At 43.1% G+C, this 18,568-nt stretch overlaps 1 protein-coding gene across 1 annotated transcript in view; it reads right to left on the bottom strand.

Moving 5' to 3' along the window:
* Window positions 1–460: 460 nt before the first annotated feature.
* The window catches only part of POP1 (POP1 ribonuclease P/MRP subunit), a 32,935-nt gene continuing 14,827 nt past the window's right edge, over window positions 461–18,568 (bottom strand). The window contains exons 8-16 of the mRNA XM_055432355.2: window positions 17,960–18,216; window positions 17,765–17,858; window positions 16,521–16,632; window positions 15,659–15,778; window positions 10,862–10,977; window positions 8,665–8,856; window positions 6,934–7,088; window positions 2,276–2,617; window positions 461–1,331 (exon numbers count right to left, since the gene is read on the bottom strand). Of these exons, the coding sequence (XP_055288330.2) occupies window positions 680–1,331; window positions 2,276–2,617; window positions 6,934–7,088; window positions 8,665–8,856; window positions 10,862–10,977; window positions 15,659–15,778; window positions 16,521–16,632; window positions 17,765–17,858; window positions 17,960–18,216 (2,040 nt within the window). The 3' untranslated portion in view covers window positions 461–679. The remainder of the gene's footprint in view (window positions 1,332–2,275; window positions 2,618–6,933; window positions 7,089–8,664; window positions 8,857–10,861; window positions 10,978–15,658; window positions 15,779–16,520; window positions 16,633–17,764; window positions 17,859–17,959; window positions 18,217–18,568) is intronic.

Below are 18,568 nucleotides of genomic sequence, written 5' to 3'. Positions count from 1 at the left end.
TGTTTCTAGTCTTTTCCTCTTTGAAAGTGAAAGTCGCCCAGTTGTGTCCGACTCGTGACTTCACAGACTGTAGCCGGCCAGGCTCCTCTGTCCGTGGGATTCTCCAGACAAGAATACTAGAGTGGGTCACCATGCCCTCCTCCAGGGGATCTTCCCAACCCAGGGATTGAACTCAGGTCTCCCACATTGCAGGCAGATTCTTTACCATGTGAGTTACCCAGGAAGCCCTCTTTTCCTCTTTGGTAACAATCAAATCATTAAACAACTGTCGTCATTGCTTATCACATGACGACAAGATTTTTCAAATAGACTGGACAGCCCTTAGTTCCTGATCAAAAAAATAGAAGGAAGCAAGAAGACAACCAGAGTTTCTAATTATTTTCAGCAAGAATTATACAGGCCAAGAAAGCAAAATACAAAAGCTTTTGGCTCTATATGCCAAATAATTTTAAAGTATCACAGCGAAGATGGGGAAAGACGGAAATCAACGAGATTACTGGAAAGACATAAACATTTTACCCATTTGCATAAATACGTAAGTTTCTTTATTCTCGTTTCCAAGGAATTTCACATGATGTCTTGAAACAGAAGGCGGGGCAGGGGGAGGGGAACAGCTCTCTGGTTGGTTGTGAGACTTGGCAAACACAGTTATTCTCCATGCCGTGATGCGAACCCACGTTCACACCTCGATTTTGAGTCTCGCGAACCGATACTGCAGGGAGGCAGGCGGCCTCAGCAACACGAGGCCCCTCTCCAGCCCTGGCTGCCTGGACAGCATGCCCAGCAAGCCCGTCAGGCTAACAAACCCCAGGGCTTCCCCACAGCCAACGGCCATGGAAAAATCTCCCTGGGTGACAAAGCCAAGGAGAACTCTGGAGCAGTGAGAAGTCACAACGGGGAGGGGTTCTGACCACAAGCCTGGGATCAGGGGCTGGGGCCCGGCTACAGGGTTGCCCTCTGCCAGGCCCTCAGACGCGGCATGCCCTCGGTTCAGCCTCTTCTCCAGCTTCTTCTTCTCCTTCTGTTCTCGGATCTGGCTCTTGAATGGGTCGCTGTGCTTGGGCTCCTGGGGCCCATGGTACAGCCGATCGCGGCCAAGCTGCAGGAGATCCTCCTCATCCGGGATGCAGATCAGGGTGTGTGGGCCGGGGCTGCCCTTCCCCAGCAGGGCCAACCTGACCCACACCAGGGCCCTGGGGAAGCTGTCCAGCACGGCCAGGCAGGCCTCTTCAGTCAGTCCTTGCTGCCCTCTGCTGGCTCGCTGGATGGTCCGACCACCCCCAGGCCTGGGCCCACACCAGGCTGACAGCTGCCTCAGTAATCTTCTACTCCTGTGTGAAGTGGGAGACAAGCCTTGTGAAGATATTTTTGTTCATGGAGAAAATAAGCAATCAGGAAACTGGGCACTGCTAGAGTTCATTTGATTTTTCTTTTTTTTTTTAATGCTCAATGTGGGGAAAGGATCAAAGCTTCAATTTTTAAAAAATTAAAACTACACATTTTTACAGTCTGTTTCAGGTGTCTACTATTTTGAGACTGAAGGACTAAAGGTTTAAAGCTGAAGGCAGAGAAAAATAAGACAGTAGGGTAGAATCTACAGCTGTATTCACAGTGGGAAGGTTAAAAAGTAACTGATAATTTTGATGGAAAAAGAAAGCCTAAGGGACACTTGTATGAAAAGTCAAAAGGAAAGATATGAAATTACAAGGTATTACACAGAAAAAAAAGCATAAAGCAAAGGGGTGGCATGCTTTTAAAATCAGGGCACAGAACAAAGGGTAAATGATAAGCAGAACTGAACAGCCTGCAGCAACACCACACACTCCACACCATCCCCTCTGCGATACAGCAGGATCACAATGATTGAATCACCTCATTGGCCACAAACGCAGGTCATTCAAAACCAATGAGAAGAAACTGAATTCAGCGATTTAAAGAAAGCTTGCAGGGGTTCTTCATTACTTAAGATCATAACCGTGAGAGTACTGCTTTGTGAGCAAAGACTAAATAAAATAGGTCACAAACTGCCTTGGTTTAGGTCTATTGAGGTGGTATTTTAAATCATTTCAGCTGCATCATGCCCCAAATCAAGTGTGTGTGATTTTAGGCTTTTCCCTGGGCCCTCTAGGATCCACCGACTTTCCCCACTAGAAGGTCTGTAAATTCACTTGGCCTTTGTGTAAAGGCACCATGATAACTTCGACATCCTGTGGCCAGGGTCAGTATCAAAAAACAGACAATCCAAAAAAGGCATCCGGAAGTCTTGTGCACTTACCTCAGAACGCAAAGGGGGCTGCTGGCGGCACTCTGGCTGGCTGTCCCCTCGGTCCCCACCCCAGCTGGACAATCTGTGTCCATGACTCCCTCAGGCTCACTGGAGTCACGCAGGGGTGTGCCCTGGTTCTCAGACAGCTGAGCAGTCCTTCCAGGCCCGGGAACACAAGGCACCCCATCTCTGCTCGAGCCATTCTCCCCACCACTTGGAGAGGAAGCTGCAGACAATTCCTCTTGAGCCTGGACTCTTGACTCCCAGTCTCGAGTTAACTGCTCCCAGGGACAGTAAAAAGGTGCCAGGGTGCCAAGCTTCACGTAGTTGGGCCTTTTTGCAGGAGGACGTCTAATGGGAATCAAAGAGGAAAACCAATTTTGAATAATTTAGGATAGACAATCAAAATAACCATGGCCACTGAACTCCATCTCTATTTAAAAAACAAACCTGCAGGGACTTCCCTGGTGGTCCAGTGGTTAAGAAGCCACCTGCCGATGCAGGGGACATAGGTTTGGTCCCTGGTCCCGGAATATTACTGCAGAGCACACCGAGAGCCTGTGCTCCAAAACAAGAGAAGCCACCACGATGAGAAGCCTGCACACCATGATGAGCAGCAGCCCCCACTCGCCGCAACGAGAAAGCCCGGTGCACCCCAAAATAAACTAATTAATCAATAAAACCCCAAAATAAATAACAAACATACAAAAAAGTTTTCAAGAAAATATGATTTTTTTTTTAATGATAATAACCAATTCTCCTGGCTGAGCATTTTTTTTATTGTTTGGTTCTCACTATAATAGATAATGCACCCACAAAGTCGCCCCGCGGGCACCCCTCCACAGAGCTCCCCGCCTGAAGGACTGCAGGTAAGGTGTGCTCCTGCAGCTGTGCAGTGACGCCCCTGCACACTCAACAGGGTTTGAAGTTTCCAAGGTGCAAGATGGGGATGGTGAAGTTTCTCACCCTTGACCTCTGGTGACCTCAGTAACCTCCACAGAGTCACTGTCATCATTGGTTTCTCATATATCCTTCTACATTTTACGAACATACAAGCCAATAATGTACACAATTCCTTGTTTTTACCCATCCTGCACAAACAGTGGCAAGCAGATCCTGCGCTCTTTGCTTAACCTTACTCATTTAACAAAATATCTGATCAACTTATATTAGCACATCTAGACACCCTCACTCTTTTGCACGAGGCTCATGCCACTGGGTGATTATGGCCTCGGTTATCTAGACAGTCAGGGCATTATCTCCTGCAGGGCATTTTGGTTATTTTCAAGCTTTTGCTTCTACAAACGCTGCTGCCGTGAATGACCTTGACCATGCTGCGCAAGGACAAGTATGTTCACAGGATCGAGTCCTGGCAGTGGAAGTGCTAAAGCAGTCAGCATTATGAGCACTTGCAATTTCAATGATTATCTCCAAACTGCCTTCCATATGAGTGACGCCAGTTGACCTTTCCAGCAACAGGTAAGTGAGGGAGAACCTGCAGAAAACCACAGATGAGTGGGAACCAGGGCCTGCTCTGGCACGTAATGACCCCAAGAGGTAGGCAGCGGCCTGGCTATGGGCCCTTCTGGGCCGGGGGACTCTGAGAGCCTGCGTCTTCAGGCTGACGGTCTCCTCGGGGACAGGCCCAGCCTGTCACTCCTGCCTTTGCTTCTTACTATGTGCTTCACCGGGGCTTCAGTGTGAGCCTACATCCTGGAGATGGAACCACGCGCGCTCTGGCCTCTGCGAAGGGCGCCTGGTGAAAAACGCTCCCAGGGTACTGGCCTCACCCAAACACCTTTACAAAGAGAGATGGACAGTTCACAAGAAAGAGATAAAAAGTGGAGAAAACACAGGAGGAGACAGAGGGCGAGCTGCAATTTCACTCATACCCGAGGCTGATGGAACGCACGTTCACATTCTTGAAAGTTCGCAACTTGGAGGTTCACACGTAGGGGACTTAGCGCATGCTACTCTCCCACTTCATGACTGCCCACCACCATCCTCACAGCTCTCTCCTTACAAGCCTAGGTTCCACAGTTCAGAGCCTGCCTGCTAAGTTGCTTCGGTCGTGTCCGACTCCTTGCTATCCCATGGACTGCAGCCCACCAGGCTCCTCTGTCCAAGGGATTCTCCAGGCAAGAACCCTGGAGTGGGTCGCCGTGCCCTTCTCCATGGTTCACAGAGTCACTCCCTTTACACATACCCTCAATCCCTTCCCCTGGCAAAGCCCATCCTGGTTACATGCAACCCTCCCCTTCCCCACTCCAGCACCAGACTGGCAGAACGTGGCTGGGGAGAGAGCGCAACAGCCCTGAGGGGCCTCGCCATCAACACAAGACTCCAGCGGGCTCTTATATTTCTTACAAACGCCCTAGGTTTCTCCCGGTGATTCCATCTTCCACTCTCCAAGAACACTGTTTACATCAATTCCTGGCTCCTTAAATCTCTGACAGCCTCTCTCCCCCTTATTCCTAGACGATATTTCCTTGCCTATTTTTCACTGAGAAGATAGGCACGGTTAGAAGATTACCACCCAACCTGTCCGTGGAGTCTAGCCTACCTAAATCTGTAGCATTTCAGAGTCAGCCTTCCAGCCTATTAAAATGAGAGTGCTGAGCCTGATCCTATGGAACGCCACCCCTTCCCCTGGTGCCCCCATCCACCCCCTCTTCCCTGCTTGAGGGCTTTGCTCTTCCAAGTTAGCCTCCCTCACCTCTCCTGGATCCTTCCCACCAGCCTGGAAACATGCACTTCCAAAAAGAGTAAGCTCCATAAGGGAAGAGCAGACTTTGCCTGCCCTGACCGCTGCTGTAGCCTCAGGGCCTAGAAAGGTTTTCAACACATGGCAGGTTCTAAATTAACACGTGTTAAATGAATAAATTGGACAAATGTGTAGAGATGCATAGAAAAAGCTGTTCATGGAAACACAGAGCAAAAAAGCACAAAGAACATAAAGGGCCACTGATAAATCATAGAATAGCCACACTGCATTGGTAAACTGACTCACCAGCCAAACCTGGCCCACTGCCAGGGGCCAGGTATGACCCATGAGCTAGGAATGGATTTACACTTTTAAATGGCTGAGAAAAACACAAGAGATTAATATCTTACGGCTCATGAAAATGATAGGAAATCCACAGAGTGAGCCTGGAACACAGCCAGGCCCACTCATTTACACATCCCCGGTGGCGGCTTTTGCTCCATGCTGGCAGAGCTGAGCAGTTCCCATGGAGACCACAAGGCGCAGAAAGCCAGAAATAGCTATCATCTGGCCCCTCACAGAATAAGTTTGCCAACACTTGGTATAGAGTCATATTTATTGATGTGGGGAAAATTTTCCATAATATACAGTTAAATGAAAAAAAGCAGGTTTCATTAGATGACATCATATGTCATATAATGCTTAAAAAAAAAAATTCCAACTTCCCTGGTGGTCCAGTGGCTAAGACTCCACGCTCCCAATGCAGGGGGCACGGGTTCAATCCCTAGTCAGGGAACTAGATCCCACATGCTGCAGCTAAAGTTCCTACACGCTGCCACTAACATCAGAGATCCTGCCTGCTGCAACTAAGCCCTAGTGCAGCCAAATAAACAAGTAATGTAAAAATTAATTAAATTTTAAAAATTTATACACAGAAAAATCTGAAGGATGAGACATAAGTATTTCTGCCAATGACTATTTAATAAGCACAGAGAAGCCCCTGCATACTATGGGAGGCGAAGGATGTACAACACAGGACGGCTGCCCTCAAACAGCCTGTGAGCCAGAATCCAGGAACCTCTTGGCGCTCACTCACCCACTTATTCGTCTATCATTCAAACCACAGCTCATCTGTTCATCATTCAAACCTGGAAAGTCAGGCAGGGCCTGTCTCTGTGGCTACAGCCATGCACAGGAGAGCACGACAGTGGAGCTCAGAGTCAAGGAAACACAACATTCAATTATTCACCCATTCATCAGTCAACAAATACAAGTATTCGGGCCCACTGGGCACTGGCTAGACACAGCAGATGCCACAACAAACTAGAGGGTTTCTGTGTTTCCAGGAGCCTACTGTATTTCAGCAGGAAATACACATGCCCAAGGTTTCCTTTTCAGAATATAAAGGAAATAGAGCCTCTCAATGGCCACTCTTCCAATGAAAAAAGAAAAGAAAACAGTCTAGATGGATAAGACAGCAAAATATAAAAAAAGTGCATATCTCTCTGGATAAAAAGAATACACTGATAAAAGGAATACACTAGTTTATAAAGTATTTTTATATGTTTCCATACTTTCTTTAAAATTTCATAAATATATACTCCATTTATAACCATTACAAAGAAAAAAAATACAATGTCCATTTTGAGGGGCAAGGCTCAGTAGTGGGAATCTGCTAACAAGCGCCTGGAACTCAGGTCCACAGTTCAGGCGTATACCATCGTCACTGAACCAAATAACCAAGAGAAGGGTTTGTAACCTGTATGGACTATAAAATCCAGAGATAGGGCCATCTCCTAACTAAGTCATGTCTTCTTAGATTATGTCTCGGGAATGTTGACAAGTCTAGGAACTCAACATTATACAGTCAGGTATAATGCCGGGAAAAATATTGCTGGGAAAAATATTGCTGGGCAGTGTGTCTTCCCTTTAAGACAGAAAACTAGAGAAGCCAGTTTCTTACCTCTTGTACTTCTCAAGAAGATGTTTCGCTTGCTCTTCAGCAAAGAGAACCCCAGCAGGGCAGTCTGGGAAATCGTCTGGGACATTAGGCGACCTTTTATACTGAGAATGCACTAAGGTTTCTTTTAACCCACCGACTCTTGCACCTCGATAGATCTAGAAGAAATGCCAGAAAGATTCTGTCATTATACCAACTTACAAGGAAACTGCTGAATTCTTTGTATGGGGAAAGTGGGAAACCTAAATACCCATCAAAAAGAGAATGGATTCGTGATTCATTTCACATATGACAACATACGTGTTTCAAACCACTAGTTCAGGGTCGATGCATGTTATATGATGCTCGGGGCTGGCGTGCAGGGATGACCCAGAGGGAGGATAAAGGGAGGAGGAGGTGGGAGGGGGGTTCAGGAGGGGGAACTTATGTAAACCCAGGGCGAATTCATATCAATATATGGCAAAACCAACCAATATAATATTGTAAAATAATTTGCCTCCAATAAAAAATAAATTAATTACTTAAAAAAAAAAGAGAATGGATAAATACACTGAGGAATTACTCTACAATGAGTTACCATACAATAGTAAAAATGAATGACTTAGAGCTTCATTAATCATCATGGGGAAAAAAAATCTCAATGTTGAGTGAACAGAGCAAGTAAAAACATGTCAAATCTAGCTATTTTTTAAAGTTATTTTTTTATTAAAGGATAATTGCTTTACAGAATTTTGTTGCTTTCTGTCAAACCTCAACCTGAATCAGCCATAGGTATACATGTGTCCCCTCCCTTTTGAACCTGCCTCCCAGGTCCCTCCCCATCCCACCCCTCCAGGTTGATACAGAGCCCCTGTTTGAGTTTCTTAGCCACACAGCAAATTCCCGTTGGCTATCTATTTTACATATGGTAATGTAAGTTTCCATGTTACAAATTTAGCTATCTTAGTTTGGGATACATACACACACGATTAGCAAAACTATAAAAACATGCATGATAGCAACAAACACCAATAGGGCCAGAGATTCCTTTGGAAGGCGAGAAGGAAATGGGGTTGGAGAGGGATACAGAGCGCTTCCAACGACCCTTCAGTGTCTTCTTTCTTAAACTGGACAGTACCCAAGTGTCACTTTCTGTATACCTGAAACAGCTCATAAGTTTAAAATTCTCTTTAAAAATAACCCCACTCCTAAATGATTAAATATCTTTTGCACTATGCATAAGGACTAAAATTAATTGCCTGCATGAATCTAACAGTCCTACACGTCATTTATGTTCTCAAAGTAATTATTTAAACTAACCAGGAAAACTCAAACACACGTTAGATTTTTAAGAAAATTTTTAGCTGCAGTTAATAAAAGAAGAATATATGGATCGACACAAAAACAATTGTATTATACGCATCTATAAAAATTAAATATTTTGGTTTTAAATTGTAACAAATTTCAAGTTAAAAGAAACCAAAAAACCTCATTTGTTGCCACTACTACTCAAAAATCAGGTCACTTTTAAAACCTCAAAAGTTCACCAAATGCCAGCACAACTCTTACTAATGAACCTGGCTCCAGGGACTTTATGAAATTATCTCGTATCCAAGATTATAGCTCAAAGGGCAGAAAACTAGCACTCAATTTCTAGGCCCTGCATTAAGTCAGGAACATTTTCAGCACTTGGCACTCCCTAAGAATGTACCTTGAATGTTGTAACTGTTAGTCAGTATCAAAAGAGTCACTTACAAACGGAATCCAGAACGCCATGCCCCAGCCCTTTGGGAGCAGGACATCCCAGCCGCTTCCCCAGCCTCGTTGGTCATCACCCGTCACTTTTCCTGGTTGTTGAATCAAAAGTATAGGAACCTTGGATTCATGGGGACCTAAAAAAAGTTGTGACCCAGGCACCAGCAATTCACTTCTCTTCCGGTTTAAATCCTGAAGTGGAAGAAAATAATTCAAGACAAACAACTCTAGTCTTCTGGGAGATCCTACTGGGTCTCCCTATAAGCAGCTTTAGAACGTTAAACACTCTTTTAGGAAGAAAGCATTCTCAATAAATAAATGTGAGCCATTTTAAGTACAGAGTACTCCCAGGATGGTTTTCCTCCACAGAAGGGCTTTGGTAGAAAATGCCATATTGTCTTAAATTTGGCCTAGAATATACTAGATGATTCAACGTTCTAAAACAATATACATTCATTCTGCTCGTTTCTTATATCGGGATTAATCTTATATTTTAACACTCTTACATTTACTTTGGCTAAGATTGGTGGTCATGGAGTAAAGGCGGTATAATAATTAACAACTTCTCAAGGGAAGCAAGTCAGTTCTTTGAGAAAATTTCTCATCAGGTCTTAAAACAGAAGGTGCTACAAATTATCTGTCAGGTGGACTGGAGGGAGCGGGTAACAACATCCTTTCAGATTTGTCTTGCCAGCTGTCAAAGGAGATGAGCAGGTAGGAGAGGCCTGCCACTCAACTGAGAAGACTACACCAGAAACCACCTCCACCAGCTACAGAGTTTAACTCAGGAATGCCCTTCATGCATGACCAAGTCTTGGGTCTCCTTTTTTTAACCCGTAGTGATTCCACAGAATCTATGTCTATAGCCCCAGTGTTTCCTCCTGAGACAGATACCTGTCTCCTGGACATCTGCTCCTGGGACAGCCCAAGGCCTCTCAAACCCGGTTTACCTGAGATCGAGCTCATCCTCCCCACTGTTTCACGCTCTTCCTGAAGGACACACAGTTCTCACAGCTCATTCACCCTTTCAAATATTTACTGTTCATTCACTTACTCGTTCATTCAAATATTTCCTGAGCACTTATGATACAACCAGGCACTTTGCTAGCACTTGGGAAGACAGGAGCGACAAGTCAGACCTGGCTCTGGCTCTCTCTCAGCTGAGCTCTTAAATCCAAGCTGGACTGCTGGAAGCTAACCCATGAGGTTTCTCCTTTCCCACATCCCATCTCACCGAGTCTTGTCAGTTTTACTTCCCAGGTCTATGCTCTAAACCGCAGCCCTTCTACTCCAGCTGCACTGCCACACTTCAGGGCCCCACCGTGCCATCTGGACTATTTTAAGGATCTCTTTCAAGGCCATCCAACCACACGTCCTCTCTCCAGCTCCTCAGGCCACCTCTTCCCCATCCCTAATCTCCACAACACTGCCAGGGTGAAATCTAATCATGTTATGGCCAAGCTTAAAATCTTCAATGGCCCCTACAGTCTTCAGTCCAAATCCAAAGACACCTCAAGGTCTTTTACCCTCGACCCCCATTTTAATCTCTTCAGTTCCATCTCCTGCCTCACCCTTAACTCCAAGATACTGGTCTGCTTGGAGATTCCTGAACAGGTCACCCTGTTTTTGGCCTGGGCCCTTGCCGTTCCTCTCAACTCGGACAATCCTTTCTCCATTGTAGCCTTGGCTCTTGGCCCCTGGTCCTAAAAAGTCTGATTAATTCTGACCATCCACCTAAGAGTTAGCTCAAATACTGGCTCCTCCATCTGGTAAGCTTTCCCCAATTTCCCTAATCCGGGCTCAGTACCCATTCTTTGGGCTTCCTTTGTACTCTGTACTTCTTCAATTGTATCCTAGGCATTTGCCCCATCACTGAATACAATACCTGGTGCTGGCAGGAGCTCAATCATTGTGAGATTAAAGACAGAGAAAATATAAGGGGAAAAAAATAATGAATGAAAAACATATTTAAACCATAAGATTATCATTTTCAGGAAAAAGTCTTTGTATTAGTCTTTTCTAGAGATTATTCTTCTCTAAAACAGAAAAAAAAGATCATTGTTTATATCATTAAGTAAAGGGATCAAAAGTCTAAAAATAAAAGGAAGTCTATGGGCATCTATAAAGTATGAAATAACTTTCACGGAATCTAGAGTGATGAATTTCAACCTGTTTTCATGACTTTACCATTAGTTACCTGATCCGAGATTTTATTCTCTGTGACACTCTTACAGATATCTTGGTTCCAGAGAAAGCTATGTGAACACTCCATGGGCACACCCTCCAGAAGCAGCTGTCTAACTTTCTCATTATCTAAGAAGGAAAAGAAACAGCCTTAAACCACATTCTTTAATTTAGGTCAGTAAGGGTCAAATTCTAAACGATGCTAGGGGACCTTCCGTTAGAGGAAAATATTCTACAGGCATTTACTTCTCTAGAGGAATTTATTTACTTGAATAGAAACTGTTATTCTCACAGTTGGTTTCATAATCTGTGAAACAGTGCAGACTCCTAAACTTACTTGACATTTATTTTTAGTGTATAAGATGCAAATATTACATTAAATTGCTTTGAAATAGCAGCCTGATTCCACAGGGAAGATAATCAAATTCTAGGCATCACTGCAGAGGCAAAGAACCACTTCTTGATCATACGCTCTGATTGTACAAGTTATATTTTAACTACAGGCTTCAGGGCTCTTTATAGTATCCCTGACCCAAAAGTCCTAAGCTAACAGATACCATCCTTTTTTTCTGTCCTTTTATTTCAAGTCTCTAAGGACCCTATTTTTATTGAACTCAGTGAATTCCCTTTCTGTAAAACGTATTGCTCTCATTCCTTTCAAATGAATATATTCTCTGTGAACTATGTTGTTTCATCCCTTTAAACGAGCCACACTGGCCAAAAAGTACTCCAGTGGGAAAGGGGGAGGAATCGTTTCAATCATAAACATGCATATTGATAGAAGAGATATCCTACATGAAATTATTTAAACACCAGGGGGAAAAACATCTTTCAGATTTTATTTTGTTGGACTGAAGAATTAGAAGAAGAAAAAAGAAAAAAAAAATCAGACAATTCATGAGTTTAGGCTACGGTCCTAAAAATGCCAACACAAAAGATCACTCAATAGAACATACCCACATGAGTCTGACTGCTGAAAGAAAAAAACAAAAATGTTGGAAGTGACTCTGCAGTTGTGATGCAGTGAGACTGTGAGATTGGTGGTCAAGACGGTTGAGAAGACCCTGAACTCACTTCCTCACGTGGGCACAGCACAATTACAACTGTTCACAGAGCAACTATGCATGAGAACATCTTGAAGACTAGCAGACGAGACTTCCTACGGCTAAAGAAAATAAGGAACTGGAGAGGAGAGGTATAGACCTGGTATAGTCAAGACATACTCCCCAGGGTAGGCGACCCACAAAAAACAGGAGGAGAATCGCAATTGCAGTTTTCCCAAAAGAGCAAAGGGCCCAAGCTGCACATCAAGTTCCCTAGCCTGGGGGAGCTGTATGGAGAGGATGAGCTCACAGAACATCTGGCTTTGAAGGCCAGCTGGGCTTGAATAGGACAGCTGGAGGGCTACAGGAAACACAGAGCCCACTCTGAAAGGGTGCACACAAAATCTACATGCTCCAAGAACCAGAACGGAGGAGTAGTCTGAAAAGAGCCTTTACTTGCTGATTTTAAAGTTTCCCAGAAAGGCAGGAGGCAACTGGGAGTCCTCCTGGGGACACCGACCTGGCAAGGATGTGGAGAGAAGGGAATCCTCATACACTGTTGGTAGGAATGTCAACTGGTGCAGTCACTATGTAAAACAGGATGGAGGCTCCTCAAAAAACCCAAAAATCAAACTACCACACAATCCAGCAATTCCATATGGGGGTAGCGTTTTCAAAGAAAATAAAAACACTAAATTGAAAAGATATGTGCACCCCTATGCTCACTGCATCAAGGTATGGAAGCAACCTAAGGGTCCATCAACAGATGAACAGTTAAAGAATATGTGGTGTATATATAATGGAATTCTACTTAGCCATAAAAAAGAATGAAATTTTACCATTTCTAACAACATGAATGGACTTGGAGGATATTATGTTAAGTGAAATAAGCCAAACAAAGAAAGCCAAATACCAGATGATATCACTAGTATGCGTAATCTAAAAAACAAAACATAAAACAGAAACAGAGTCATTGATACAGAGAACAAACTGGTGGTAGCCAGAGGGGAGATTCGTGGAAGGATGAATGAAATAGCTGAGAGAGATTAAAAGACACGAACTTCCGGTTATAAAATAAATGTCATGGGGATGCAATGAATAGGACAAAGGATATACCCAATGATATTGAAATAAATCTGTATGATGACAGATGGTAACTAGACTTATCTTGGTTATCATTTTTTAATGTTTTTTCAAGACAGACTTTAATTTTCTCTGAACTGATTTATATTAAGATCATACCACTCTAATGGCAAAAAGTGAAGAGGAACTAAAAAGCCTCTTGATGAGGGTGAAAGAAGAGCGTGAAAAAACTGGCTTGAAACTCAACATTCAATAAACTAAAGATCATGGCATCCAGTCCCATCACTTCATGGCAAATAGAAGGGGAAAAAGTGAAAACAGTGACAGATTTTATTTTCTTGGGCTCCAAAATCACTGTGGATGGTGACTGCAGCCATGAAGTTAAAAGATGCTTGCTCCTTGGAAGCAAAGCTATGACAAACCTAGACGGCGTATTCAAAAGCAGAGACGTCACTTTGCTGACAAAGGTTTGTAAAATCAAAGTTATGGTTTTTCCAGTAGTCAAGTACGGATGTGAGAGTTGGACCATAAAGAAGGCTGAGCGCCGAAGAACTGATGCTTTCGAACTGTGGTGCTGGAGAAGACTCCTGAGAGTTCCCTAGACAGCAAGAGGATCAAACTAGTCCATCCTAAAGGAAATCAACCCTGAATATTCCTTGGAAGGACTGAAGCTGAAGCTGAACCTCCAATACTTTGGCTATCTGATGTGAAGAGCCAACTCACTGGAAAAGATCCTGATGCTGGGAAAGACTGAAGGCAGGAGGAGAAGTGGGTGGCAGAGAATAAGATGGTTGGATGGGATCACTGACTCAATGGACATGAGTTTGAGCAAACTCTAGGAGATAGTGAAGGACTGGGAAGCCTGGCGCGTTGCAGCCCACGGGGCCGCAGAGTTGAACACAACTTAGCAAATGAACAATGAAAGCCTTAGAAAGAATTTAACACATAACTGCCTTTTCCCAAAACTGGATCAGACACTATGGAGAACAGTACGAAGATTCCTTAAAAAACTAAAAATAGAGCTACAATACGATCTGGCAATCCCATTCCTGAGCATACATCCAAAGAAAATCATAATTCAAACAGATACATGCACCCCAATGTTACTGCAGCACTATTTACAATACCTAAGACATGGAAGCAACCTAAATGTCCATCAATAGAGGAATGGATAAAGAAGATTTGGAACATATATAAAGGGAATATTACTCAGCCATCAAAAAGAAAAAAATAATTCCATTTACAACAACATGGATCGACCTAGGTAGAGTCATAATAAGTGAAGCAAGACAGAGAAAGACAAATATTATATGATATAGCTTATATGTGGAATCTGAAAAAAAAGGCCACAAAAGAACTTATCTACAAAAAAGAAGTAGTTACAAATGTAGAAAATAAATTTATGGTTATGGGGTTGGGGGGAAAGAAGGGAGGAATAAATTGGGAGACTGGGATTGACACATACACACTACTGTATATAAAATAGATAACTAATATGGACCTACTGTATAGCAAAAGGTGCTCTACTCAATACTCTGTAATGGCCTATATGGGAAAAGAATCTTAAAAACAATGGATATATGTATGTGGCGTGCTGCAGTCCACGGGGTCAAAAAGAGTGGGACACGACTGAGCGACTGAACTGAACTGACTGTATATAAATAACAAATTCACTTTGCCATACACCTGAAACTAACATAACATTGTAAATCTATGCCCCAATAGGAATTTTTAAAAATTATTCCAAAAGAGGATTTGAGGCAGCAAGACAAACTAGGTAGAGTTTAACTGCAGTTTTGAGATCATTCTGACAGTCAACAATTATCAGTGAAGTAGATACTCTATTAATGGTTGTCCCCAACCACACTGCTATTAAAAAAGAAAAGACAGAGCCAACAATTCATTGATTAAAGTGTTAGACTCTCTAATTAACTAACTTACCTATCTTAAACTCCTCTTTCAGCCAATCCACCTTAATAAGCTATCTACCTACTTGCGAAGGTTAAAAAAGAAAAAAAAAAGCAAATTTCAAGTTGTCACTACACACACCAGTATCTTTTCTCCAAAAACTGACAGACTGATTTTAATTATTCTTCCAGTTAATTGGGCTTAAATGTCAGTAAACACAGTGAGGCATTATCACAATTGTGCAGATCAGACTAAGATTTGAGCCAGCCCCCACCCACACCCAACCACGTTACCCCGAAGAAATCCCCGCAGGCCACACTACTGAGTCTAAGCCGAGACCTCTTACCCTTCAGCACCTGGGATGGCCTTGCCAGGATTCGAACCTGGGTCATCTGTATGGTCAGACAGAGGCTTCCAAAGAGCACAAGACCAGCTGCGGGTGCAGGTCCCTTCCTCATAATTAAAATTCTGAAAAGCCAGGCATTTTCAGAGAACCCCGTTTGCAGAGGCAGGTTTTTACTAGATGTTGAAAATAGAGAACTCAACGGAAAAAATGAACATGAGGATCAGGCTACATGTTTACAGCTAAAGATACTTCCTGATATACTATTTCCTCTTATCATGATCACCTTGAAAAGGTAGGCAGGTAAAAAGATGGCCTGAAATTTTCTACAGGTTAAGTTACTGCAGAAGTTGTCACTGACGGAATTCTTCTAATGGGACTGACTAGTCAGAACAGTTGTTAAGGAAAACCAGGGTTGTCTCAGGAACTTTACCTTGGCATTTTTCTGGATTGGGCAAAACTTTGGACCTCTTTTGAGGCAGATTTATTCGTGGATCACCAACTGTCAGTCCTAGAATAGTACCTGCTGGAATTTCTGCTGGTGATGTTATTCCTTTAGCAACAAAACAAAACGCAAACAGGAAGTTATTCACAAATACATACATATTTTGCTTTCATTTTCAAATGTTTCTAATGAAATTTTCATCTTGGGCTGATTCTGTAAAGACACACATTCCCTTTTATCTTCCCAATGATACTTTCAGAGAATAAATTAACATTCATAAAGAGTGAAGCTTCTTACCAAAAACTTTAAGTTAACATAACATGAACATGTATGTTCCTATCAATAACTACAGGAGCTTTACACACAAATGCAATCAAGAGCAGCTAAGTAAGATTTCAGTCTAGTAGCTAGCATATGCATTTACCTACAGTAACGGAATACCAGTTATTTATTTAAAATACTAACATCTCATTCGTGCTTCTTGCTGTATTTTAACAGTTTCAAAGTAAAAGGCACCACTACATTTAGGTAGCTCAGCTGCCAGATGCTCTTTTAACCCAGTTCCCACTCCTCGCTTCTTCCCCAGTACAACCCAGTGTTCCCCTGCATGCATGCTGAGTGCTAAGTCACTTCAGTCGTGTCCAATTCTTTGTGACCCTATGGACTGTAGCCCGCCAGGCTCCTCTGTCCAGGGGATTCTCCAGGCGAGAATACTGCAATGGGTTGCCATGCCCTCCTCCAGGGGATCTTCCCAACCCAGGGATCAAACCCGCGTCTCTTACGTCTTCTGCACTGGCAGGCGGGTTCTTTACCACTAGCGCCACCTGGGAAGCCCCATTCCCCTGTATACCTCCCAACAATTCAAAAATGGCCTCTTGTCTACGATGAAGGGAAACACTATCAGGATTCTTGCAGGTTTCAATCCACCAACGGTGAGGTGTCTTCTCTGTGTCCTCTCCCTCCTAGAAAACAACAACTCCTGTTCACCAGACAAACAGTGGATCAGGGTTAATAATTTTGGTTAAAATGTTTGTGCTATTGGCCTCCATCCTTTCACCCTCGTTTCTTAGAATGAATGTTTTAGGAGAGGAACCAGGGAAATCGTTACATCAGACTAACGACTCTTCTAATCAAAGACAAGGACGTAGGACTATACTTCTCTCAAGATTTCATACACTAAGAAGAATTACCTGCGGTCTTCTGAGAGACTACCTGACTACCTTAGCACACGCCTGTGGTCTCTGGAGCACAGCGCCAACACGACAGACCTTGCTTCTTGCTCTTCTCCCAACACTACCAACTTCATCGCCAGACTAAGCAATAAAACTTTCCCCACTGAAGAAAAACCAAAACAAAACCCCTTTTGAAGAAATCTTCAGCAAAGGAAGATATTACTACTATAGTTTTTCCAGAAATTTCAAGAAATACTGCATTTTACTTGCCTTTTTTTCTGAACAGAACTAGGAACTGAGGTTTCAAACAGCACTTCAAGTACCATAGGCATGCCCGGGAAGAGAACTTTACAGCTGTAATTCATACCAAACTTTGCTGAAGAGGGATGTTCCCCTACAGAGTCTAACCTATAATATTAATACCTTGAGCCCTTTACCTCACAGAAACTCAGGTAGCATGTGGTTCAAACTACAGACCCTGGAACCAAACTTTGCAGGTTCGAATCCTCCCTCTGCAACTTACTCTCAACATGCTAGAGACCATCCTGAAAACGAACCCCAGAGAATGTGTATCACACAAACAAACAAATAAAAAAACCTGGCGTATACTTTCAGCGATTTCAGAGGCAGCTCCCTGTTACCTACTTACCTATGGAGCAGAAGTTAAGACCCTTTACAAAATTCAGAAGCTGCAGGAGCAGTCCGTATTTAAATAAAAACCAATCAGTTCACTTGCTACATTCACTTAGATTTGCTATTCTAGGAGAAATGAAAGATAAAAATCTTTGATAATAAGCATAAATAGGCAAACAAACATGTATAACCTATGGCCCCAAATGTTGCCCAATTGCACGTTAGGTTTCATAGATTTGCTAAGAAGGACCTGACCAGAATAAAGCAGTGCCCTCAGGTTTACTCTTACGGTGTGGACGGAAGCAGCTCTGAGCGCCTCAGTTAAGATGGAGTGAGAAAGAGGCCCGATCAGCCGGAATCTGTTCATCTCCATCGTCAAATCACTGAAAGAGAGAGAAGGGCTTTATACTGCATACAATGCCTGTCTCACTGACAAAAACAGAGCACGCCTTAACTGAAAACGCTCGGTAGGTTCAGCCCATACCGGATCACGATGCCTGTGGTTGGAGAGAGCCAAGAATACAGTTGAAGTGGATCTCTAGTTCCATCACCAATGACTTTTTTAACTGGTTGAGTGTTTTCCCCATCATCCTTCCGTTTTCTTTTCTTGCCGACTTTTTCTTCAGGCAAGTCTATCTGGCTTTTCTCTAGAGACGGCGTCAGAAGGGGCTCTGGGATCCGGACAGTTGCCTTGGTGGGTTCCGTACACTGACACACTGCTTTTATCTCCTCTAAGATATCCTAAGGACACGTTCAAACATTTTAAACTCTGAATTTAAATACAAGTTTAATTTGGTTTATTTTTTCTACATGTAAAAATTTATACTATCTCACACAAATGAAGCTAAATTTAAAATCATCAAAAAGCTTTTTTGATTCCTCTGAGTAGTGCTTGACACATAGAACAAAAAAGAACTCCTAAATGTCCAAGATTCATGAAGACAACGTGACTACTCTGACCAATTTTTTTAAAAACTAATTTAAAGACTAATTTGGAGAAAATTTGTAGTCTACTGTATAAAAGCAATGAGTGTGCTGACAGAGGGAAGCTAATCTAAACGCGGTATTAAAAAATTGTCAGAAGTACTCAAAA

The sequence above is a fragment of the Moschus berezovskii genome, chromosome 16, assembly GCF_049115385.1.
Source record: "Moschus berezovskii isolate FMDL1 chromosome 16, NW_MosBer_1.0, whole genome shotgun sequence".
NCBI classification, from domain to species: domain Eukaryota; kingdom Metazoa; phylum Chordata; class Mammalia; order Artiodactyla; family Moschidae; genus Moschus; species Moschus berezovskii.
Note: the sequence above shows the minus strand (reverse complement) of the source record. Positions and strands in the feature narration are given on the sequence as shown.